Source organism: Molossus molossus, unplaced genomic scaffold (assembly GCF_014108415.1).
Source record: "Molossus molossus isolate mMolMol1 unplaced genomic scaffold, mMolMol1.p scaffold_m16_p_6, whole genome shotgun sequence".
Taxonomy (NCBI): domain Eukaryota; kingdom Metazoa; phylum Chordata; class Mammalia; order Chiroptera; family Molossidae; genus Molossus; species Molossus molossus.
This window is the reverse complement of record NW_023425399.1, coordinates 32,936,126-32,963,241: the sequence shown is the minus strand read 5'-3', so window position 1 is coordinate 32,963,241 and position 27,116 is coordinate 32,936,126. Positions and strand designations below refer to the sequence as shown.

At 39.3% G+C, this 27,116-nt stretch overlaps 1 protein-coding gene across 1 annotated transcript; it reads right to left on the bottom strand.

Annotated features, from left to right (window-relative positions):
* Nucleotides 1-6,502: 6,502 nt before the first annotated feature.
* On the bottom strand, nucleotides 6,503-23,924 carry ANKEF1 (ankyrin repeat and EF-hand domain containing 1). Its single transcript, XM_036245513.1, has 9 exons — nucleotides 23,542-23,924; nucleotides 19,326-19,525; nucleotides 18,450-18,599; nucleotides 16,753-16,876; nucleotides 12,692-13,514; nucleotides 10,396-10,622; nucleotides 8,889-9,052; nucleotides 7,512-7,649; nucleotides 6,503-6,661 (listed from the first exon to the last, which is right to left on the bottom strand). Exons 1-9 carry the CDS (start codon nucleotides 23,885-23,887, stop codon nucleotides 6,503-6,505), a joined length of 2,331 nt encoding a protein of 776 aa, XP_036101406.1. The 5' UTR covers nucleotides 23,888-23,924.
* Between the last annotated feature and the right edge of the window lie 3,192 nt (nucleotides 23,925-27,116).

Sequence of the window (27,116 nt, the reverse complement as noted above, 5' to 3'; positions counted from 1 at the left end):
CGGTTTGAATCAAGAGGCGAGAAAGAAGAAAAGGTCACGTTAAAGAAATTAAGTTTCTATATGGTTACACAAGTAGAAAGAAACACTCTAAAGAGCAAATGCAGAAACTCAGGAGTTTAAGTCAGGCTGAAGTAGCACAAGAGCAAACGTCCCTCTACACGTGACTAGGCACTGAGAAAGTACACACAGGATTTTCAGTCATGTACGATGACTAGCTTCAAAATAATTGCAGTTGAGATTACGTTATATTTTCAAAATGGCAGGAAAATCCCTGGAGGGATTTATAAGCAACCATATGCATCCTGGGAAGTGGTAGATTTCCACTAGATTCTCCTGATTCCTCCCTCGCCCTTAGAATTTCTTTGATTTTAGTAATACCACAGTTCTCGGTGCTTTTCGATATCTTTTGAAGGGCAATCCATTCTGTGTTAGGACTCTCAACACAGACCGGTTTGATAAAAAGAGAATGTAATAGCTCATGGGGCTCAGGATTTCAAGGGGACTGAGCAGGACCACATCTAAGACTCGAGAGCTGCGTGTCCCTCCTGTGCCTGCTGGCTCGCTCGCTCTCCAGAGCCCTCATTGGTGTGCGTCCAGCCAGACTATCCCCGCAAGGTAGCAACGACATCCACTAGCAGCTCCAGGCTTAAATCCTGTTAGAATCCCAAGTGAAAAGAGGTCCAATGGGTCTGATTTCATCCTCTTCCTCTACCCAATTTCTATTTATGTTTTTATCACCCCGCCTTTATTTTATCGATTGGAATGGATCTGCCCTGCAAAGTGCTGTGTCTTCCACCACATGCTTCCCTTCCATCAGGACCAACTTAATTCCTTACTCAGCCTTCAAATATCAGCTAAATGCCATTTCATTTAGGTGAATTTCCCTGACTTCATAGTACGTACGACAGGTTTACATGTTGTGGAAGGACAGGGTTACCTTGTGGCTCTACTAGGGTAGCACTAAGCTTAACTCCTTGGATGCCTTTGGATGCCTAGAAGTCTAGTGAAGATGCTGAATTGTACTAAGCCAGGACTTTATAATGTGCTGTTTAAAGTTAAAAAAAAATTTTGAAGGCAATCTATACTAGGTTGTCTACACTTTCTAGAAATATATAGATTGACAGTTTGCATCTGGCTCACTACAGCCAATGTGTATCAAAGACCCCTCAATAAATGTGTGGCTGGGCTCACTTGATAATGTATTATCTGAAGATAAAGTGTATCCTGTCCTGAGTAACTAACAAAGGACTCTGGGGGTTATGTCTGGAAGTCAGACCCAAATGTGAGCCAATGTGCTCTCTCTGCCCTGCTTTTGTAGCTCTTACCGGTGTTAAAACCGTACACGAGTACACCCTCTGGAGTCGTGATAATCTTCAATGGCTCAACCTTGTGTAGATGTCACATATAACTTTTTGTAATTATTCTACTGAAATATATTTCTCCTACCAAACTAAATGCTCCATGAGGCACAAGCCATGCCTCGCTTTGCATTTCATTTTCTGCTGACATGCCATAGCGCTCGATATCTGATAAATCAGTATCCAACCAGGGAGACAGAAACCACTTAGAGTTCTTACAGAAGGGAAGCTACTGTAAGGATGTGGTAGCACAGGTGATAGAAGAGGCTGAGGAACCAACAGGGCACAGTGAGGCAGCCCAGATATTAACAAACAAACAAAGGAAGCTGGTACCGTCCTTACACTGGTGGGACAGAGGGAAGAGGTGCCAGAGCCCAGGGGCCAGGCCATCTGGTAGAAGCCCGAACCGTGGCCGGGTGTTCAGGTGGGAACTGGAACCATCAGGGAAATGGACAGATATCGCCTGGGATACCGCCCAAGGCAAAAAGGGAAATAACTCCGCTGGCTTCTCCTCTCCTTCCTTTCCTCTCTATCTCTTACCAGTGTCTGCCACTGTCTGAATCCAGCTGTGAGCCAGATGATGCAGAAATCCGGGAAAGGCAGTCTGGGGGGATCACTATCGTGTGATGCACCACAGGAAGAGCAACGAATAGCTCAGGACTGTCATGATCAGTGCTCAGTAAATAGATGCTGAACAAATGGATAAAACCAAACTGTATACAAAACAGGTGTTGCTGGTTGATTCAAAATCCTAGTAGTACCAGCCTTGAAAGGTCTAGATCTATCATGAAAATGCATATGTTATATAGACAGAATCTGGAGGCACACAGTCAGCCTGGCTGCTCTCACTTAATGATTCTGTTGCTGATCAATTTTTCTTTGGGCTGACACTTTCTTTCTTTAGCTATACAACATGTTGCTTTAGCTTCAGATCCATGTAGACTTATCAGTAAAAATTTGTCCATTGTGCATTTTGTTGTCTGTGTTGATTTCATTATTTAATTTTTATGAAGGAATCCTTATTTTTCTTACTTACAACTTCTTTTTTTTTATTCCCACCGGAGGCCATTTTTGCATTTATCTTTAGATAGAGCAAGAGGGAGAGAGAGAAACATCAATGTAAGAGAGACACATCGAGTGGTTGCCACCCACATGACCCCAACAGGGGCCAGAGACAAACTGCAACTGAGGTACGTGCCCTTAGCGGGAACCGAACCCGAAACTCTTTGGTCCGTGGGCTGATGCTCTAACAACTGAGGCAAACCAGCCAGGGCCTTACGTACAACTTCTTTAGGAGGGAAGTATCACACTGGGCCCTGCGTGTCCTGATCACAAAAACATAATAATCTCCCAAGTTTAGAGAAATAGATGGATATTTCATATCCTCTTGTAAAAGAAATCATTAAATTGATGGAAATCAAATCATCCTTTGTGTGTTAATTCTTCTTCAAAGACTTATTTACTGAAGATAAAAGGGAAAGATCATCATTATTAGTCCTGAATAAAACACACACACACACACACACACACACACACACACCACTTTATTTTTCTGGGTAAAATGTCTCCAGAGAGCCCTGGCTGGTTTGGCTCAGCGGTTAGAGCGTCGACCTGTGGTCCTGAGAGACCCGGGTTCAGTTTCCGCTAAGGGTGCGTGCCTCGGTTGCAGTTTGTCCCCGGCCCTGGTCGGTCGTGCGGGTGGCAGCCACTCGATGTGTTCCTTTCACATCGATGTTTCTCTCTCTCTCTCTCTCTCTCTCTCTCTCTCTCTCTCTCTCTCTCTCTCTCCCACTCTACCTGAACAAAAAATGGGAAAGTGTCCTCGGGTGAGGATGAAAAAAAAAAAATGTCTCCAGAGAGTTCCAGAGTGTTGATAAATATTCAGTGCTTCCTCATTGCCAGATAAAATTCACGGTGTAGTAACCATCACCTAAGGATCTAAGAATATTAATGTGAACCCATTGGCTCTGCACAAATGCCCCATCCACTTTCATTTGTAAATTTCTCTCAGGACCTGCCATTAAAGAAACACAAATTCAGGGAAAAAATGTATGCCTTTTACAAATATTTAGAAAATAACAACACAGTTCAAAGGACTATTTACTTCAAACGTATGTTTGTGTATAGAAGGCATCTGAATTCTCTTCTCTCTTCATACCACCCTCCTAAAAAACAAACTATAGGCTGGTGGTTCTCTTGGGCACCTTCATGGCCACACAGTGAATTTGTTAAATTGTGAATTCAATGAAAATTGCTAAAATAACTTCACTGCAGCTGATTCATTTGTATCAATTAGACATGACCTTATCCTGAGCATGACTTGAATGCATCGTTCTGTCTCTCGTTTATAATTTCCAATGACTGATATCACGTTCAACTCAAGTTTGAAGAAAAAAACTACCACTGGGATTTGTGAATTGCTTTCTTCTTTTAAATAGCTGCTGAGTTAGTTCTCATTGCCGTTCTTGATAATTCTTTATTCTTTAAGAGTGTTTTAGACAAATTTGAAAGTCTGTAAAAGTTACTTTGTTTTTTAAGAGAAAGCTTGTTATACAGAATAATCCTCAAGAAGTCACTGTCTAAATTTTGCACCCAAACCTTGCACACAAAAGTGTATCACTTGTAGCAGATGCTCTCGGTGCCCTACCCAGATTCCCTTTACCATCTGGCACCTCAGTGCTCAGCTGCTGTGGTTGGTGGTTGCTTTTTGCTCAGAGCTACCCCCTGTTCAGGAGGATTCCCTTTGGCTGATTGGAACCACCTTGCCTCTGTGCGGTTTCTGTCTCCACAGGGGCTGACCAATGACTTACTGATGTAACCAGCCCCTTTCCTCAGGGCAGGGCAATCTCTGTGGGACATTTCATTCTCCATAGCTTCCCATGGAATCAGGCTGAGGGTAACATTCTCTTCTTTAAATACTCTCCCATTTTTATTCTGCTTCCCTCATGCCCTTAAAAACTTCTCCTGGGAGCACTCCCTCAATAAAGCACTTGCACAAACGACCCTATCTTGGGCTCCGTTTTTTTGGAACTGGACCTAAGATACCTTGTTAATTACCTGAGTGTTTCAACTCTAGAAGAAATTGTTAGGCTCTGTAGAAAAGAAAAATAGACATTTGGTCGACTGTCCACTAGAATTACTGTTACTGGAATTAGTGTTTCCATCGCAAGTGAGAACTACTCTTCTTTCTCTAATGACAGAAACTAGATAAAGGACATGTTTACGTGTTTAAATCACTCCAACTGACAGCCTGAAAGTGAATCTGCTTCAACAGATTGTTCTGATTGTCTGATTTTTGGTCCTTATCCCTGTGCCTACTTTTGGCTTACCTTCAACTTGAGGTTGAAAGAAGGTTAAAAACAAACCACTTATTGAGCACCAACTATGAGTTGGCACCAAACTAGAAGCCTTACGGATGTTATTCCATTTGAGTCTAACAATAGCTTATTGAGGGACATATTCTCTCTCTAGATGATGACATTGAAACCCAGAGACCATTTGTAGCTCCATGGACATACTCCTAGTAAATGGCAGAGTGAGGATTCAAATTCAGATCCACTGAATACAAAACCACACTCTTAATAAGTTCCCCACAGTATTTATATATGGATGAGAACACACATAGAGGAGAGTATTTCCTTTTAATGTTTATCTCTGTATATACATTTCTATAGTATGCCTTGATGGGGTCCCTTTTCCCATACTAGGCACTCACTTTCCAGCCAACGGTTCCCACGGTGACCCACCAATTCCACTCGTGTTGCCCTTGATCACTGGCATAGCCTTGCAAGTGCCCTATAGCTCGTAGCTATGAACTGATGCAGGAATCCAGAAACCCAGTGCCTTTGCCTGTGCTCTAGAGCTCTCCGCAGGTTAGACTAAAGCTGGGTCTTCATGGGAAAGCTCGCCCTCGTTTGGTCTCTTTCACTTCCCTGTCTGGCTTCAACCCTTTAGCCCTCACTGGTCTTCCCTGGGAGCATTTCCTTAACAAACCACTTGCTCCTGAATTCTTGGCTCAATGTCCGCTGCTGAGAGATTCTTAACTAAGTCAGGATATATAAAGAGAAAAAAGAGGCAAATGCTACTAATAAAATCACTTTGGTATTTTGGACTTCTGGGTCAACTTATATTATTTTCTTTTTTGTTTAAAAATTTTTTATATATTTCTAGCAACAGATAAGGGAATGCACTTTTAAAATATTTGCTAGGGGACTCAGAATCATAACACCATAGATGTTGTCTTAGTTTGGGTCCTTCCAGAAGAAACTTTGAGACCAGAATTTAGGTGTAAGTATTTGGGCGGGTGGGGGGGATGATCTCAAAAACGACCAGAAAGGGTGGAGAAAAGCGAGAAGACAGGAAGCAAAGGGGGCTAATAAAGGGTGTGTTATCACACAGCTCTTTACTGTGGGCATCTTGATCTTATCCCCTGGGGAGCTCTAGAAGTCAGTGAGAACATGCACTTTAGAACAATCTCACCAGAACAGTGAAGGAGCTGGGGTGTTAATGCACTGAATCTGTTCAAGCACTGCTTGAGGGCTGCTCTGGGAGGCGCTCATGCCCATGTGCTTTGGCCCCTACTGTGCAAGTTTAAGAGTCAGGGGAAGCCTGCCAGCGTCTGGAAGTCAGGCCCCAGAGCGCTACAACCCCACAGCAGAGGGGCAATGGGTGGAGCTCTGACAGTGTGGGCCAGAGGCGTCGAAGTTGAGTTAACCCAACACACACCACTTATGATGATGTGTGAAAGCAAGCTCCTTCCTTAATGGACTAAAAACCCCTCCTCTTTCCTAATATTAAAATGTTTTCATCAATTTCCAGAATTATATCTTTAGCAAACAGAATGATGTCCATTTGGTAAATATTTTGTTGTGTTTCTAATGTTATGTTTATAACCAGAATGCCATTTATTCCACCATAATCTTAAAGAAGATTGGGGGAACTTATCCAGAATGACATGTAATTCATTGCACAATAAAACACACCTTCTCTAGACAGCTCAGAATATTTATAGTTGTTAAATCATAAACAAATATTTGGTTACAAATAATTTATGGAATGCTTTGACTTTGATGGAAACATCTACTTTCTACAAAGTTTGGTCCCTGGGCTTCAAAATGTTTAACCCAAGATGCAACTCATGTGACTTAGTTCTTGAAAGCAGTTTCCAATGCTCGCGCTTTCTCTGTAATGTTCTTCTGAAAGGGCATCATGAAGTCTTCAAAGTCCACCTCGTAAGTGAACCTCTCCCTCCGCAGCTCCCTCTTCTTGATCAGCTCTGCCGTTGTGGCTTCAGGACTCCAGACCTGAAATGAGAACCATAGCCAGAGCAGGTATGAGTGTGACAGCCAGTAAACACGCTACATCCAGATAATACTCAATGTGGTTAAATTAAAACAATCAAATTTACTTCTAAATCTATTTTAATTTGTTTTTTCCTCTTACAAGACTTCTGTGGTTACATGGGCATCATTATTTCTGATGCTATTTGGACAATGCATCAGAAATGCTCTTTAGTTACCACTCTGGTGGCTTTGGGCCAGCTGCTGTTCATTTTTAGAATGTCAAAACTAGAAAGCAATGGAATTAAATTATTTGGATTTACTACTGTAATGTCTTATAGGGAAATCAAAATTATTTTTATAGTGGAAGGCAGAGGGAGATGGTGGTCTCTTTGTCAGCAAGGACTGATGGGCATTCACAAGACCACTCTTGTTATTCAAAGAGGCCTCCACCTCTTTAATTGTTTCAGGAAGCTACTGAATAAATCCACTCTTAATTAGTAGGAAAGTCCTACTAATTAAGAAGTTGGTGGTAGTAAGTATAAAGAAGGATTGGGCCTAAGGTACCAAGAAAACATATCTATAGCACTTTAAATGGCCATAGGGAATGATATTGACCAAAGAAGATTCTAATCTTTCAAAGAAATTGAAAATGTCAATTCTAGAAATAATAACAAAGGGAATCAGATACTGGGAGCTAAACAAGTTGACTTACTGAGTTGGAAGTAGCAGGATCTGGCAAAAGGCCACTTTCAAATAGTAATTATGAAAAATAACCTTTGGACATGTGTTTAGGTGTTAATGCATAAAAGGTATTTGGAAAATGACATTATGAGTTTATGCCACATTATGAAAATCTTTCCAAAGTACTTACTCTCTGTGGAACAAACGTGATATCCACTTTCTTGGTATAACCACTGGTAATCATTGAGTTGAGATTAACCACATTATCCTTACGCATTTTCTTTTTTTCCAATACGGTTGGTACAGTATAAACTGATGAAAGTGATTCCTGGAAACAAGACAAAAAAAACTTATTAATTCCATAAACCTATATACACTCTAATATTATTTATTTTTCTATATCTTACTCTGAAGCCAGAAAAATAAAAACTAAAAATGCTACTACGTAAATTATAACTCAAAATGAAATAGAATATTATTTTAACTTTGGGTAGGGAGAGATGTTTCACCTTTTTTTTAAACTCTACTTAATTAGTAGTATCAGTGACAGATCTCATAATTCTTCAAGATATCTATCCTTGACCTGTGGCCATTCATTAATCAGAGGGATGTATACTTATTGAAATGATAATGGTGCGCATAGTAGGAGCTTTAGCTGATTAATCCTCCTTCACCTCTGGCAATCCTTATTCTTGTGGTCCATGTTTGTTACTCTCTGCTGTCTGCCTATGATCCCTCCACCTTATCTACTCTGCCACCTACATTCCCTCTTTCCACTTGATAACAATAAAGCTTTTCCTTCTTAAATGTCATCCCTTGTCATGTGTCTGCAAGAATCTCCAGGGATCCTTCTATTTCCCTAAAAGAAGCTTCTAGTCTATAAATGCACTTTAGAGCTTCCCTGATAATAACAAAGCCTTGATGTCTCAGACATCCCCACAGGCAACAACCTCAACCTTCTCCTGGTAGTTCAGAGGCAACCATGCCACTCCAGATTACCAGGATCAGTCAATTTGGTGCTTTAAACCTTCTGAAGTCATACTGTGTGATATCCAAATTACAAGTGGCCCCATATCCCTGGGTTCAGTGGTAGCCATTAAAATTCCTTGGGGAGGTGGGGTTAAGATGTGTAATGAAAGAGTATGAGACCAAAATGAAGAAGTATGCTTTACTTCATTGCTCATAAAGGTTATCCTCCTTCCCTTTGGGCCATCTCATCAAATCAGTGTAATGTAAGACCACACGCGCACCCCCCCACACACACACACATATTACAAATATGCATATATCCAATATCAGTTATTTTTTCAACATTCTAATTATATTTGGCTGAACCAACTTGATTTTTGTGAGGATTCTGTTTGCAACAAATCCTTTTTAGACTTTTCAGTAATAGAAATTTTCTTGCTAGATATTTCTTTGAAAGTGTTGCACAATGGTGCTGAAAATACAGATTGGCTGTTATTTGGCCCATGTTGAATAAGTATGTGAATAGTGCCACTACCCCACTCCCCAAAAGTTTTTAAGGCATTCCAGTTACTAATGGGTAATCAGTTGCATTTTTTACCTCTTCTTTGTTTGTTTCAGGACCTTCCGTTTTCACTTTAAGAGGTGGTTTGCCTTTCAGTTTTTGGTTTTCTGCTGGTTTTGGCAAGTTATCTAGCTTTTCTTTAATCAAACCAATTATTCTATAGTCAGCATATGCCTTTGCAATATCCATGGCAGTGTGCCCTGTTTAAAACATAAATTCAGAGCAATAATAAACAGGTTAATAATAAGCCATGTAGAAAAATCTCAGCATGTCAGCCCTAAGCAGGTGGTTAGTAAGGGTGTTTCTAAAGTAAATGGTATGTGTGAAGTTACAGAGCTAGATCAGATATTCTCAAAGGTGGACCCAACTCTAAAATCTCATAATCAAAATGCCAATTTTTTCTTGTTCATTTTTTTTTTTTTGGTATGTGCCCCTAGCGGGAACCGAACCCGGGACTCTGTGGTCTGCAGGCCGATGCTCAACCGCTGAGCCAAACTGGCCAGGGCTCTTGTTCATTTCTTTAGCATGCTTCTTAAAGAATCAATAGGAACTATTGGTAGATTACATTTTGAACATCTAATTGCTGGTTCTCATCCCACACTGTGCATATTACATGTGACAATTTTATGTTGTCCTCCCCTTTCCATGATGTAATGCCTGGAGAAATGGCTGGTCACAGTGCAGGTGGCAGGGATTCATGACACCTGTAATGCCCTCAGACAGGCCTAGCGCAATACTACCCACGACTCAGAGGCAGCCTGAAGCAGCTGGAGGTTTAATGTTCTTCCATCAAGAGGAATCTCCCTCTCTCCTTCTCCCTTCTTCTCTCTTTAATATCAGTAATAACATTTTTTTTTTAAAAAAAAGGGGAGCAATGGATTCTACTATAAAAAATGATAGCTCCAAGCAAGAAGCTCAAATATATAATCCAATTATTTTTTTTATTCTTCACTTGTGATATGATATTTATAAGGTAGGCCTTCTGTTTACTTCCTAGAGAAAGCCTCAATTCAGAAATGACTTTGTCCAGCTTTAGAAGGAATCCAAACATAGAGGCTTTAAACTATGCCAATTATTAGATTTTGATAGTAAACAGTATTGTGATAAATCAAGGTATGATCTGCACACTGGTGAAGTCCACAAACTAATGGTTACTAGAGCACAATGAAATAAGCACAGGAATTAAGAGTAAGTACCTGGAACTTTTTATAACAATTTGATGGAAGAGTTTTCTGTCATTTAAATCTAATAAAAAAAATTGGGGGCTTGTATTTTTTCCACTTTGTTTTTCTAGTAAATAATTCTTTATAGTGTTTTGCAAAAATGTCAGTCCGTGAAAGACTGCAAACATAAAGAATTAACACCAGTGATTTGCAAAGCTGAGTATGAGACAAATCTCCATAACATTTAACTCAGGCTTACGTGGCAGCAGTAATTCAGGGGAAAATGTGGTCCTGCAAGCATAGACTCAGAAGGGGTTTGGAATCGAACATAAATTCTCCTTTTCTAACCCTAACCATCAATAATACAAACTCATACATACCTTTTCTATTTTCCAGCTGGAATTTAGCACCAATATCAAGTAGATATTTTACAGTATCCAGTCTACAGCTCTCAATGGCTCTAGTTAAAGGAGTTGAGTTGTTGATCGAAACTGCATCTATTATGGCTCCGGATTTAACAAGAAGCTCAACAATATCTTGTTGGCCTGCATGGCATGCAAAATGAAGCGGAGTCCACAGAAAATTATCTGTTGCGTTAACATTAGCCCTACAAGAAAAGAGAGATGTAAAAGCTAAAATGTGGGTTGTTACAAGCACGGGAGGCTAAAAATGCTAAGAAAGACTTCAAAGTTTCATCAACTTGTTCAACTGTAAAGCAAGGAAGCTCTGAGTCAAGTTAAACGCTGTGTCATAATTTTTCTTGAGAAGTGCTCTGCATTATCTGACAGTCTTAACTTTGTGTGTGCACATGCATTTTGTTTAGTTTTAAAAGGCAATTAAGACTGTAGGAGTTGTCCGGCCGGTGTGGCTCAGCAGTTGAGTGTCGACCCATGTACCAAGAGGTCGCTGGTTCGATTCCCGGTCATGGCAAATGCCCAGGTTGTGGGCCCAATTCCCAGTGGGGGGCATGCAGGAAGCAGCCCATTGATGTTCCCTCTCATCGATATTTCTATCTCTCTCTCCCTCTCACTTCCTCTCTCCCTAAAATCAATAAAGGAAAAAAAATGAAAAAAAAAAAATCCTAGGGGTTATAATTTTGCAAAGGTTCAAATCACAGAAAATTATGAAATTGAATCCAATAAAGACATAAGCTGACAGGAAATATGAGTTATTTTATTTTGTGTCTTTTTCTGCATGTTATGAATTTTTTTTTTTTGGTATGTGCCCCTAGCTGCTAGGGCCTAGCGGGAACTGAACCTGGGACTCTCTGGTCTACAGGCCGACGCTCCAACCGCTGAGCCAAACTGGCCAGGGCACGTTAAGAATTTTTTAAATGTACTTTCATTATTAAAATTCTAAGTATTACAAAGTTATTTTAAATTTTAGTCCTTTTTAAAGATTTACTGTCCAGTCCTGGCTGGTTTGGCTCTGTGGTTAAGAGCGTCGGCCTGCAGTCTGGAGAGACCCGGGTTCGGTTCCCGCTAAGGGCACGTACCTCGGTTGCAGTTTGTCCACGGCTCTGGTTGGGTCGTGTGGGTGGCAACCACTCGATGTGTCCCTTTCACGTCTATGTTTCTCTCTCTCTCTCTCTCCCTCCCACTCTATCTGAACAAAATATCAAAAAGTGTCCTCAGGTGAGGATAAAAATATAAAAAATAAAAATAAAGATTCACTGTCCAAAAGTTTGAATCTTCATTAGTTGCTTTACACTCCCTCTTGATAATAAACAAATTTGAATTATTTTTTGACATTCAACATTTGTAGTAATAAAAATAATACCTCTTATCAAGTATGCAATTATTGTGCTAATAAGATATATTTTTACTAATTTTACCTCCAACAAATTCTGTGAGCTGAGTTCCATTGGAGCCCCATTAATAATATGATAAAACTGAGGCACAACAAGGTTAAGAAAGTTACCCCAGGTTATTTAGCTATGGTAAAAGAAAGACTTGAACCCGAGTAATTGCTTTAGATTAAAAAGGTAAGTGAACATATCATGCTTTGGTATTTTGAAGATTTTTACAAATGAACCAAGGAAGAAAACTGCTCTCTCTGGTGAAGGAAATCAAACAAGTGTTTAGTCATTATAGCCAACATCCTACTTATTGGAATTTGTTGGTATTCCCCTACACACACACACACACAAAAGAGGCAGATTAAAAAGTGACTCCACATAAAATCAATAAATTCTAGAGATCCGCTGTACAATACAGCAGATTATTATGATTGTAGTTAATACTATTACATTGAATACTTAATATTTGTTAAAAGTCTAGACCTCATGTAATGTTCTTATCACCATAAAAAAATTTTTAATATTAAAATAAAATAAAAAGCAACTCCACACCAACTAGGTAAAGCTCTGAGACCAAATTAACTTGTCTTGGGAGGCCAGTGATACCCAATCAGAATGCTTCTTCTACCCTCAGAGTGAAAACTTCTTGGTCTTCACTTTATGGGTAGTTGTTATTGGCAAACCATCTTTGTGTACATACACTCCTATGTTCCCATTAGCCTGGTTTCCCAAAGATCTACCTAAAGATCTAGGATTTAGGAGGGAAGCATTCTCTTGGGCTATTAAAATTCTGCAGTTGAATGTATCTTAACTTTCCCTTTACTTTCTTGAAATATGAACACTCATGAAAATTTAACCTCCCCAGACCAAAAACCTACCCTTTTTCAAGAAGAAACTTGACCACATCAATGTTTCCATTTGCACAAGCAGTCATTAGTGGTGTTTTGTAATAATTGTCCTTCATATCCACAGGTATACCTGATTCAAATGCCATTTTCAGAGAAGCTAGGTCTCCTGCCTTGGTGATAAAGTTAATATTTGAAAATACCTTCCCTGAGTCATCAATGTACCAAGCAGAGTCATCCTGAATGGGATGTTCTGGTGGACGATCTCGATTAAACCGACTGCAATCAGTTTTATTGTCATAAGTTTCAATCATGTAATATGGTGGTCCACCATCATTCCGCCGTGGAAATGCATTGTCAGGGATGGTGCAGATCGGGAGGGGTAAAACAAATTTGCCTTTTTTGGCCTTTTTGGCTATCCCTTTTTTCTTTTTCTTAGGTCCATAGGATCCCAAGACATAAGACTTGTTTAAGTATTTGGTTCCCTTAAAGAAATCATTAATGTTGATCCCTCCTCCCCGTAATGTTTCATGTAATTGAGCAATGGCAGACAGCTGATCCACATTCACTAACTCTTGCCTCTCCTCCAGCACCATCACAAAGTCATCCTTGGTGACTGTCCCATCGCCCCTGTCCACAAAGGAAAAGGCTCCCCGAAGGAAAGTCTCATGTTCTATTGACCAGTCATGAAGTAGCAGGGCCCAGAGTGGGTTAGGATTTTTGACTCCTGGCCGGGCCAGTTTATTAGCGATTCTCTCTGCCCTCCGTATTTCTTTGCCCGCTGCTTTGAAGCCGCCTTCCTTAGCCAAAGCCCTGGGCGTCTTATGTTGTAAATTCTTCCATTTCAGGTCACATCCTAAAATGTGAAGCATCATTGTTATGAGTAGTGCCAAGGTACCTGCATGTTCTAACAAATGACATTCATCAGACCGTTTTACTAACTTCAAGTACGTAGTCTGAAGTTGGTCCCTAAATTATTAGTATATAAAGATGAGCACATTGAGCTGTTATAATTACAAAATTGAGATGTATTTATTTATTTTCGGCACTTTACTTTGGCAAATTTACATTATGTGCCTCCACAGGATTAAAACATTAATATAGATACTTAACACAAATACCATATTGGGATACTTGCTGAGGAGTCTTTATACCAAACAAGGACAGAGTAAGGGTGACACTGGACTTTGGAAAGAAACTGGTTTCAGACAGTTTAAGTGGGCCCTTCGGAATTCAGAATGCTGAAAGACACCTGTTTCTTTTTGAATGATTATGACTATAAATCTGTGTGCAATCTTAAATTATATTTATCTATATTCTCCATAAAATTAATGTCATTTATATAGATTGACTGTTTCATAGTAAGGCCATGTGAACAACCAAACAGGAAAAAGTAATCTGTTCATCAAATCTGAAAGGATTCCAGTATTATATTTGACTAAGTTGTATATTAAATTTCTTTTTCCTTTTTGATTACTTACTTAAAATCAAGAGATCAATGTTACATGTAAGTATCCTCTAAAAAAATATACTTTCTGAATGCATGGAAGGGGGTGTACTTAGTGCTACCAGGAAGGCTATGTTGTCTATAATAAGGGTCTTGAGACACTGAAAATCCATTATGTATTTAAATGTTGGACAATGAAGAAGTTCTTTCTAGTGTTTTCACTCTAGTAGACTCTTCCATTGCTTTGCCAATATCACATAATAAAAAAAAAATTACTACCTAATTAGTATATCTAGCAATCAAAATGTATAGGCAGCTGCATGTAAAAATAAAACATGAATCTCCAACACTTTGTAGTTTTATCTCTTGTCAAAAAGAAAATTAATCACCAATGATTTTCAAGATTAATACTTCCCTTAGTATTGTCAAAAGTTTAAAAAGTATACTGAGGCTGATAAGAAAAAGTAAATTGGGACAATAAAGATGATAAAACTTCTATATTGGACAGTTTTAAAAACAGTGACTTACTGGGAAGGGGTCTCAATAGTATAATTCTATAGCATAATAATTCCATAGCAATTTTCGGTATGCTGTTTTCACTGAGCTTCTTTTGCTTAGTCAGAGAGTTATCTACCATCTCCCAAGCCACTTCTACATTCACCCCAGCACCATGGATTCAAGGATTATTAAAACTGCGTTAGCTTTCCACTTTCTGCTCCCAGCTTCCTCCTAGTGAGAAATCTTTATGTGGATAAAAGACTAAGACATCTCATCCTAAAGATCTGAAGGCATTTTGACTTGGGAGACTCTTTGTCTTCTCCTTTATAATTAGTAAATAAAGATCTGTTCATTCCCTTTGTGACTTACGTTCCTCTGTGGTCAAGATACTCAACTTCAGGGGCTGGTGCTGTAGGGCACCAGCAGCCAAAGGTCCACGAGAGGGGGAATTCTCCATGGGGTGGGTGCATCAGGAGGACTACGCCAAACTTCCCTCCTCCCGTGGACATGCGCTCCCTCTTCTTACAGGACTTGTAATTGCTCCAGTGACAGAACCAGGGGCAAAAAGAGGAGCATATTGAGGAAGATAGTTCAATGTGGGAAAGAATTCAGCCTTCACATGGAACTTTAGAAAAGATTAAACCCACAGAGTTTGCTCAGAAATGAGTCCTTTACTGCTAATGGTTTCTTGCTGCTCTGATGGACTTAGAACTAAGATTTAAAGATGGACAAGTAACTGGTAACTCTGTTGCTATGGAACTGAGTCACCGACTTAGGATCTGCTGACGCGGTTGTACTTCCAAACACACTGCAGAACTCAGAACATTTTCAGACATTTGTTCTAAAACCAGTCTAGTCTTTGCTGCATGGCTGGGGAAGGCCTTTGTCATGGCCCAAGCTCTGGTCCTCTGCTTCTCAGTGTGCTTTCTGTGACTTTATCCCAGGAGTGTACATGTTCAGTGATGTTTGTCAGTAAGAAAGCAATCGACATGTCAAAGTTGAAGAAGCTTGTCTCAATCCGGGCAGATGTTTCGTTTTTAGAAATATACTGTTTAAAATGAAATGTTAGAATAAACTGCCAATTGTAATAGATTTGAAAACAAGACTGATGAGATGGTTTATGAGAGCAAAATGGCATTTAATATGTTTTCCTTTATCTGTTAAAAGTGTTTATTACTTTGGAGGATGAAGGAGTAATCAGTTCTTACACTATTAGTTATGTAGGCACATCTGTCTTCTCTATAATGAGTGGTTACACTAGGGATCCCTGGGTCCCAGGGACTTCGGACATTTTGTGCCCATGTAGAGAACAGAAACACAGAAGCACTTTTCTCTGCTCTAATATAGAGTCACAGGACTTTACGTTGTGCCCATTTTTCAGAGATCAAAAAGCAAAGCAAAACAAAAACAACAACACTACCATAAAGTTCAGCAGAATGCAGTCCCATCTCTAACAAAGAATTTAAAAAATGTTAATATGCATTCAATTAGCCTGTAATTGACAACAAGTTGATCCATTTCTTTAAACTTAATTAGTTAATATTATCATTTTAAGGAATACATTAAGCTATACATAATATAGTTTATATTCCTAAATTAACCAAGTTACTTAAAAGCTACAGGAAAAGCTAAAATAATAAATGTTACTTATATTTCAAATTTTCTATTAAAATTTTTATTTTATTTTCTAATTCGCCAAATATATTTCCCCCATAAGTTTAAATTATGTAGAAAAGTTATCTTTGCACTTGACACAATAGAATATTTTAAATAAAATAATTAAGAATTAAGATTAAAAGACATGGTTTCCAGTGTTGTTCCTTTTTTAGATCGATGTCCACATGCTTTTTAAAAAAGGAGTTTAATAGTTATAAACATTTTATAATAATTTATTGACCCATGATCCGATTTTTAACAATAACCTAAAAATATTTGGGGAAATGGGTTTTTATCACTTTTAAGACCAGATTCCTGATTTAAAAGAAAGTAGACTAAGAAAAGAAAAATTAGTTTTCTTTCTACACACACGAGTGAGGTGGGGCTGTTGAAAAACATAAGCAACTGACAAGTGACAAACCTAAATCCTCTACTTATCTACAACATGGGTAAATCATAAATACTTCAAGCATAGAATTGCTAGACAATGTACCTCGCTGAGCTAAATATTTACAGCAATCTGCAAAGCCACCCATGGCAGCATAATGAAGTGGTGTGTTCCCATTCATTGCAATCAGCCCCACGTCTCCATTGTAGGCAAAAAGAAGCTTCAGTATCTGCAAAAGAAAGAATGGGTAATGTAAATAAGAATGTACATTTACTGAGTGCAGGCTGCACGTGGACCTGTGCTATTCAATACATTACATGTTGTTAGCCACATATTGGCTATTTAAAATTAAATCAAAATTAAATAGAAACCAAATCTTAAAAATGAATTTCTTTAGTTTCACTAGTCATATTAAAAATACTCAAAAGCCATATGTGACTACTGTATTGTACTCAATTGTACAGCACAGATAGAGAGCATTTTTATTATTGCCAAAATTCCTATCAAAAACATTGATCTAGAGTATAAAAACCTCTATACTCACTTGGGGCACTACAATCGTGGTAAATCCAGGCAACTTTATTATTATTTTTTTTCTAAATAATTAGTTGACCCAGGTGATTAAATAGATTTTATTTATTTATTTATTTATTTATTTTTTTTTTATCCTCACCCGAGGACATTTTTCCATTTTTTGTTCAGGTAGAGTGGGGGGGAGAGAGAGGAACAGAGAGAGAGAGGGAAACATCGACGTGAAAGGGACACATCGAGTGGCTGCTACCCGCACAACCGACCAGGGACAAACTGCAACCGAGGTACATGCCCTTAGCGGGAACCGAACCCGGGTCTCTCAGGACCGCAGGCCGACGCTCTAACCACTGAGCCAAACCGGCCAGGGCCAGGCAACTTTAGAAAGCATCAGACTATGGCAAACATCACGAGAGGATCAAATTCTTTACCAAATATAACTTCTACAGTGATGCATATCTTTATTGCAGAGAAAAGACTCAATGAAAAAAATAAATAAAGGTAACTGTGTTAAAACTCACACAAAAGTTGAGTAAAGAAATTTTAGATATAATTCAGATTAAAAAAAAAAAAAAAGCCAGCATTGGTTTCTATTTTGTTTCTGCATTGCCCCTGTACCTGTGAGATAATCTTTGCTGATATGTCCAGATAATCAGAACAGAGATTAAAATTTAGGCGAGCCACTAGCTGCACACATAAACCAGGGATAAGAGTATGTTGGCATTGTTTTCCCCACAATTAGATGCTAACATATTTTGAAGATTCTAATATGTAGTGGAGGCATAAAATACAGTAGCTTCAGTAGGTAAAACTTTTAAATAGTCATAGTTAAGAATACAGAAAAACATTATTAAATGTATAAATTAGCAAGCTGATAAAATTGAATAAAGAGCTAAATTTTGTTTTTAAAAACAGCCTGGCTGGTGTGGGTCAGTGGATTGAACTTCATCCCATGGACTGAGAGGTGCAGGTTCAATACCTGGTCGGGGCACATGCCAGGGTTGTGGGCTCGATCCCCAGTAGGGGGTGTGCAGGTGGCAGCCGATGGGTCTTTCTCTCTCTCTCCCTTCCTCTCTCTCTAAAAAAAATTAATAAAAAACATATTAAAATAGTATCTGGTATAAAATATAATCTTAGAATTATTTAAGGAAATCAAGATGGTAACTCAGAAAAAAAAAATTGCCTTAATGTAACCTACGTGATATTTAAAATTTTTGAAGAAAAGGAGAGAAAAGTGTTAGGAACAGATTTTAAAGCAAAGAGCAGATTATTACATCAAAATAGCCTCCTTTGGCAGCAAAATGTGCAGCGTTATGTCTCTCATTATCAAATACATTCACTTGACCGCCTCTTTCCAGTATCCCTCGAACCAGTTCCACCACGCCTTCTCTTGATGCTTCCATTAAAACCGTTCGACCTGTGGACTGGACAAGAAGCAGATTAAATGCTGTTTATATCTGTCTTGTTAAATGACATATTCAATATAAATACAATCTAAATCCATTTGTCCTTAGAGTCACTGACATGTTTAGTTCTCTAGATTTCATGTAACAAATAGGAAAAATGAAGCCAGTAAAATGGGTTAATATCCAAAATGTAGAATTCTAAAATCAGAGTCAAGGTCACACCAGATGTCCCTGTGAGGAAAATGTAGTTCTTATAAAGATTGTAGAGCAAAAAGAGAAAAAAGGGTAAAATATATGCTAAAGTTAGGTTAGAGGTGTTTTCTAATGAGAAAAAAATCTGATTTTGTTGTCTTGAAATGACAATTAAAAGATAAGCGAGTTCAATAAAATAAGCCAAATGAGGAGAGAGAGCAACATGAATAAAGAAAACAGCATAACTACATATTCTCTTTCCAAAAAGATAAATTTTTATTAGGCCTTAGTGATACCTTGTCTATTTTCTGTAATGATCTTTTAACATTATGCATAATAAATACCAATTTTCCAAACATAATTAGGAATAAATCATAGGATTATGGTAATATAAAGATAATGAAAGGATATCTTCTTAAAGCATTTTGAATAGAAATGAACAGTCTATAAGCTAACAGAATAATTTTACCATATTTAAATGCAAAAGTTACACTGATAAAACTCTATAATTGAAAAAAAAATGAATATTTATAATCACAGGAATAGTCATACTGAGTTGATAGCATTTGGATTGGCTCCTTTTTCCAAAAGTGTCAGGCACAACTCTTTAACGTTATGTGCTTCTTCGCAAGCTCTGAAGAATATTGGCTTTCCATCGTAGTTAGCATTGTTGACGTCTGCGCCATGCTCCAGGGCAATCAGTGCACAGCGATAATGCCTCTTAGTAGGTAAAATGCAGTAAAACAAAATACCTGTAGACAAATAGAATCCCCAAAGAATACTTATTAATAGTCTCTATACATTTCACTCAGATAAAAAAAAAAAAAGAATAATTTTTAAATCCATAGTTAGCTACAGTGATAGAGCAAAGGCATATCTGTCTGTTTTCCCTCTGAAACTAACTGATACACCAAGATAGATAAACAGACAAACAAAAAAACTAAGCCTGTGATAGTTAGTAAACAGTCAGAAGTAAGTGTGGCTTGGAGCGTTACCTTCTTCATATTCTGCAAAATAGTTCAAAGAGAAAGTATAATATAGGCGTAGAATATGTCCCACATCCTTCTAAAGATCCAGTAAGTATTTTAAGCATTTAAATGTTTGCTTATCCTTTAGAAACAATGTGAAGTGAGTCAAACATCAGTCCCTGGAAAATAGGACATTAATGGCAGAGAGACTACTGTGGAATAAGCAAAACAGTTTGGCAAGTGGCAACCAAACTGAGGGATGTGCAAGGTGAGCTAGGAAGACAAGACACTTGGTGCAATGAGCACAGCATGGGTTGTGTAGAATCAAGGCAGAATAGGGCAGTACTAACAAGGTTACGTATGAGACAATATTTGTATTTGCTTCAAGTTTCATTTTATCTATTTTTTTATTTTAATCCTCACCCAAGGATATTTTCCCCATAAAGTGAGAGGGAGGAAGGAAGGGAGAGAGAGAGGGAGAGAGAGAGACAGAGAGATAGAGAGACTGGGACTGGGGATCAAACCTGCAACTGAGGTACTTGTCCTTGATTGGGAATCGAACCCAACTCTTTGGTGCAAGGGCCGGCTCTCTAACTGCTGAGCTAAACCAGCCAGGGCTATTTTTATTTTATTTTTTTTATCCTCACCCGAGGACATTTTTTCTTTTTTTGTTGTTCTGATAGAGTGGGAGGGAGAGAGAGAGAGAGAAACATTGATGTGAAAGGGACACATCGAGTGGATGCCACCCCCACAACCAATCAGGGCCGGGGACAAACTGCAACCGAGGTACACGCCCTTAGCGGGAACTGAACTCGGGTCTCTCTGGACCGCAGGCCAACACTCTAACCTCTGAGCCAAACCGGCCAGGGCAGCCAGGGCTTATTTTATATTTTGAATTCTTCCTATATGATTTGCCATATTGTTTTTTCATACACACATCTTCTAGAACTTTGACAGGTTACATATTAATTTGAATGAGCTTAAATTTTGAACCATATGGCTGTTAACATTTGCTACAAAGATTCACTTGACCTTGTTTCTAATTTTACCTTGATTGTTTAGTTTTAATTTTACAATTTTTGATTTTTATGCTATACAATTTCTCAACCTGTTTTCTTTGTGATTTTTATCTCAGCTTCAAACTCAAGGAGGTAAACAGTTCTTCATTACAGTGTTTCCCAAAGTATATTCAACAAAACTCCAGGTAGATAAGATGCCATAAGGAAAAACGATTTCATGGTCAAATAAATGTGGAAAATGTCATGGTCTTTAGTTTGTCTGACAAATGTGAAATCAATATGCCCAAATTTGTTCTATCCAATGTTTCTCTAATGAACTTGACAGTGGAACCAGTTTTGCATGTAGCACTTATCAACATCCCAGTGACTCAGTGGTCCATGAAACACAACTTGGGAAATGATATTCGATACAGCTTTGAGAGACTTCTGTTGTTTTTTTTAGGATGTGACATTTTAAAACACATTTGACCTGAGTGCACCTGAAGTTTATTTCGTTACATGGTGCCATTAAGCAATTAAATAATTCTCCCTGTCTCTGTTCTCGCCTCTCTTTTAAGCAAGTCACTGTTTGGAGAGAGTTACAAAAGCAGATTGTTTCTGTCAGAAAACATTAACATTATAAAACTAGATTTATTTCTCTACTGTGGGGCTGATGATAACGGCTTTGTTCTTAATGTAACTCTTTGGGACAGCTGATGAAATCTACCAATTTAGCTCTGCTGGTTTGGCTCAGCAGTTAGAGCATCAGCCCAAGGACCTAAAGGGTTGTGAGTTCAGTTCCAGTAAAGGGCCCGTACCTGGGTTGCAGGTTCAATCCAGACCCTGGTCAGGGCCATGCAAGAGGCAACCAACTGATGTGTCACTCTCACATAGATGTTTCTCTCTCTCTCTCTCCCCCTCCCTTCCACTTTCTTTAAAAATTAAGGGAAAAATATCCTTGGGTGAAGAATAACAACAACAAAAAAGAAATCTATCAATTTATATTAAGCCTTCTTAATGATGTTTTTTTCTTTCTTTTTTTTTGTTAATCTTCACCTGAGGATATTTTTTCATTGATTCTCTCTCTCTCTCTTTTTTTAAAAAGGGAGAGAGAAAAGAGAGAGAGCAACATTTATGTGAGAGAGACACATAGATTAGTGGCCAGCTGCAGGACCCCGACCGGGGCTGGTGATCAAACCTGCAACTCAGGTACGTGCTGGACTGGGAATCGACCCTTCTGTCTGTGGGCCGATGCTCTAACAGCTGAGCAAACTGGACAGGGCCCTTAGTGATTTTCATGAGTTTATGTCAACTCCTGCTGGAACCTGGGGTTATTTGGGCAAGAAGCTCCTGGACCATGATCTTGCGATGGGATTAGGGAGGAGAACAGAGGGGAAGTGGGGCTGTCTTACCTGAGTAATCATGGAAATGCCATATGTCAAGTTTCAAGTCATATTTCCAAATTATTTAAAATGACCCTTGTGCCCTGGCCAGTTTGGCTCAGCGGTTAGAGCATTGGCCTGTGGACCAGAGTCCTGGGTTTGGTTCCCGCTAAGGGCACGTGCCTCGGTTGCAGTTCATCCCTAGCCCTGGTTGGGGTCCTGTGGGTGGCAGCCACTCAATGTGTCTCTCTCTCATCGATGTTTCTCTCTCTCTTTTCCTTCCTTGCTCCCTACTGCTCTATCTGAAGATAAACGCAAAAGTGTCCTCGGGTAAGGATAAAAAATAAATAAATAAAATAAAATAAAATAAAATGACCTCTTGCCCTGGTCAGTTTGGCTCAGAGGTAGAGCATCGGCCCATGGACCAATGAGTCCCGGGTTCAATTTTGGCCAAGGGCATGTCCCTTGCTTGTGGTCCATCCCTGGCCCTGGTCAGGGTCGCACGGGGGGCAGCCAGTTGATGTGTCCCTCTCACGTCAATGTTATTCTCTCTCTCCCTCTCTCTTTACCTGAAGATAAATAGAAAAATATCCTCGGGTGAGGATTAAAAAATTTTTTTTAAATAAAATGACCCTTTCCCTGGTCAGTTTGGCTCAGTGGTTAGAGTGTCAGCCTGTGGACCAAAAAGTAACAGGTTTGATTCTGGTCAAGGGCATGTACCTCAGTTGCGGTTTAATCCTGGCCCTGGTTGGGGTCATTCGGGAGGCAACTAATCCATGTGTCTCTCTCACACTGATGTCTCTCTCTCTCTCTCTCTCTCTCTCTCTCTCTCTCTCTCTCTCTCCCCCCTCCCCACGCTCCCACTCTAGCTGAAGATAAATGGAAAAGTATCTTTGGGTGAGGATTAAAAAAAAAAAAGACCCTAGAAAGTTGGAGTTTATGCCAGGATCCACCTTAATCCTTCAAATTCCCAAGGGCAACCAACTCCTTTCTACATCAGACTGCTATTGAGAAGAGACAGAATCTTAGGATACTAGTCCTAAGTCTAGTATCACTCCAGGTTCCAAACTGTGAAGAGGAATAATAAATGCTTTCCCTCTTTTGTTCCAAACAAGATTTTATATTTTATAATGGATGATTAAGATTACAATAATATCAGTGTGTGCCATGTTGAAAATTCTCCACATTTAGAAAAACCACCTAACCCAGATTAATCAAATTCCAATTTTCTTTTTAAATGAAAAAACTCTCAGATGTAGTTTTCCTAAGATTTACCTATACTGTTTTCAAATTGTGGAGAGTTGGTATCCTTAGGAACAGAAGAAATTCACTTCTAAAGTTGGAAAGCAAAAAAGTTCACTTTATTGATTTTTGGCTACAAAAAGAATTGCATCTGTTGGGTAGAATGTTGGGGTTTTACCTTTTCCTTCATTATCAACTGTAGTCATATCAGCCTTGGCCTTGGCTAATATTTCTATGGACAACTCATGGCCCAGTTCTGCAGCCCTCATTGCCGAAGTACAGCCCATTCGGTCTTTCACATCGGGGTGAGCACCCAGGCTAAGGAGAAAGCTGACCATGTCAATGTCGTTGGAAATTGAGGCTAAGTGCAGCGCGCTGTGTCCATCGATAGGATCTGTGAAGTTGATTAGTCCAGGGTAACCAAGTCTGGTCAGCTTCTCTATCTGTTTCTTGTCTTTGTTTCGAACACACTGAAGTAATTTGTAGATTTGCAGGTTCTCAAGCCTCCTGTCTGCTAAAGCCATACTAGACCAGCTTCTTGAAAATGCTTTTGTGGACCAAAACAAATACTATAGCAGAAAACACACACAAAACCAAAACAAAACATGTAACTCAAAGTTAGTTATGTCACCTTTATTTTGATTAAATAATAATTTAAGCCTTTCCCAAGAAGAGAGGCTGTTTCTTATGAAGTGCTATTACCATAATTTATTGCAACTGATTTCATGAAAGTAGAAATTACAAAATACAGATATCTTTAGCATAAAGTTAAAATATTTCAAAACAAGTCTTTTATCATAATGAATACCATGCAGTTTTCCTGTTATCTCATTTAATCTTCCTCCTTGACACAGCCTTCCCATTTACTTATGAACAAGGTGAGGCTGAATTACCAAGGTAAGGATTTGAGCTCCTCACCCTATGGCTCTGTACCAATGAAGAGACCATACAGGATTCAGTAGTTAATAATATGTGATAAAGAACATACAACATTTTGCTCATTATAAACGGGAATCGATGCTCTGTGAGATACCACACAGAGATAGATAATTCTTTCTTCATTTTATGTGACAATGAGGTAACAACATTTGAATTGAGAAGTAGTAGGCCAGGCTAGGTACTCCCAGCTTCCTTTCCTGCATGTTTTTCTTTGAGTGGGGTAAACCTGTTATTATATAGGGAAACCATTTCAGATAGAACAGTGGTACTATCCAAGGTCAAATCATTTCACAGCCCCTAATTTGTCTCACTGCCTCCACAACAGCTCCTATAATCCAATCTCTATTCAATCCCCTGAAAAAAAAAAATCTTTTAAAAATGTAGATCAGATAAGATCAGACAAGTTTTGACCTCAGCCTTTTGGATGGGGTTGCCCTTTCCATCCCCTATGATATGAATGGATCCTCGACCCATAGGCTTAGCCTATGTGAGTGAACAGTCTCATACAGTGAATGTCTCAAGAAAATGCTCAGAAAATACATCAGTCAATCAGCATCCCGTGGGGCCCTTCTACCAGAACTGTATGGAAAGACTACTCTTACCGCGAAAGTTGTTAAGCAGTGAGGGGTGGGGCTGGGGCTCAGGCAGCCGTGGTGGCTGTCACAGAAAGACTGAGAGAGAGACAGACTGATGGCAGCAGCTGCACTCGGGACTCTAGAAATCACCTATTGTGTTCATGTTCAGGGTTGCATGAGTAAAAATACCCTTCTCCTGATCTTATTTTGGTAGAAGCTAGTTAGCTGGATTCCCGTCATTTGCAATAAAAAGATTCCATCTTACTACAAAATCTGAAACTGTATCAGCTTTTCCCCACCACAAACCTGCTCCCTTACCTACGTTCCCTGTGGCAATGAGTTGCACTGTTGACCACTTGTTCCTTCTTTAACTGTGATTCTCTAGGCAACCACAACATCTCCATTGCCTGTTTCCCTCCTAACTCCCCGCCCCCCGCTTAGTCTCCTTTGCTGGTTGTTCCCCCTCCTCTGTTGGAAGCCTAATCATTGGAGTGCCCAGAGTAAGCCCTCCAGACACTTCTCTATTCTCAAACACTCCCCTGTGATGTCATCCCATCTGATCATCTCTAACTGTTTACACTCAAATTTATACAGCCATCTCTGACTCTCCCCAGAGCTCCAAATTATAAATCTACCAGTTAACTCTTCATTCTCACTGGGACGTTGGATAGACATGGAAACTGTATGTGTGCAGAGCAGGACTCTTGCTATCACTAGCCTTTCTACAGTTCTCCCCATTTTCAATAATGACACCACCAACGCAGCCACCTACTCAGGTTAAAACGTAGGAGTTATTCTTCATTCTTTCTTTCCCTCACATATCCCTGAGTCTTTAAATCTATTAGCAAATCTGCCCTGGCCGGTTTGGCTCAGCGGTTAGGGCGTCGGCCTGTGGTCCAGAGAGACTCGGGTTCGGTTCCCGCTAAGGGCACGTACCTCGGTTGCAGTTTGTCCCCGGTCCTGGTTGGGTCGTGCAGATGGCAACCACTCGATGTGTCCCTTTCACATCGATGCTTCTCTCTCTCTCTCTCCCTCCTACTCTATCTGAACAAAAAATAGAAAAATGTCCATGGGTGAGGATAAAAAAAAAAGAAAAAATCCATTAGCAAATCCTGTCAACTCTGCCTCCTGACACCAATGTGCAGTGGTACTATCCGTGGCCAAATCATTGCTACAGTGTCCTAATTTGTCTCCTGCTTCCACAACAGCCCTGTGGCTCATTCTCCATTCAGCCTCAAAAAAAATCTTTGCAAAATGCAGATGAGATGAGATCAGACAAGCTTCCACCCCAACATTTTAGTATAACAATTTTTATTTTTCTTTATTGTATTTTAGAGAGAGAGGAAGGGAGAGGGAGAGAGAGAGAAAGAAACATCGATGAGAGAGAACATTGATTGGCCACCTCCTGCATGCCCCACACTAGGGACCCGGCCCACAACCTGGGTATGTGTCCTGCCCAGGAATAGAACCCGCAACCTCTTGGCACATGGGCCGATGCTCAACCACTGAGACACACCAGCCGGGCTAGTATTACTATTTTTAAAAGTTAAGTTGTTAACACCCATGTATCCACTACTGAGATCCTAACATTAATGCTTGACTTGCTTTTACATATCTATCCATTGTATTTTTCTGATCCATTTCAAATAAAACTGCAGACATAGTCCAGCACGTATATCCTTAGCTGGAGTTCAATATTTGTCTACAGCTCTTTTTTCTTGTTTGTCTTTTGAATATGTAATGAAATGTACAAGTATTAAGTGTACCATTCCATGGGTTCTGACAAAGGCTTACATCTATGTAACCCAATATCCTCTCAAGATGTAGAACATTACTTCATGCCAGAACATTCTCTCCAGACCATCTTTTCAAAGTATTTCAATATCTTTCCATTGTAATCAGAAAAACAAACAAACAAAAACCCCCGACCCTCTGATGACCTCCTTCAGGTCTCTTCGCATCCTCAGACCTTACTTCAATCTCCCTTGATCTAGTGGTCTCCAGCTTCTCTGACGTTCTTTCTATTTATGAAACAAAAGCACGCTCCTGCCTCTGGAATGTCTTGCTTCCTCAGCTTGGAGTGCCCTTTGCTCAGAATTTCGGTTGTTTGGCCCTTCTCACCATTCAACTTGACGCCACCATGTTACTTAATTTCTTTTATTTTCTTCATAATGAAATAAAGAATATATAACATTTCTATAGATGTGTGATATAGGTATATTCAATTCATATATTGTGT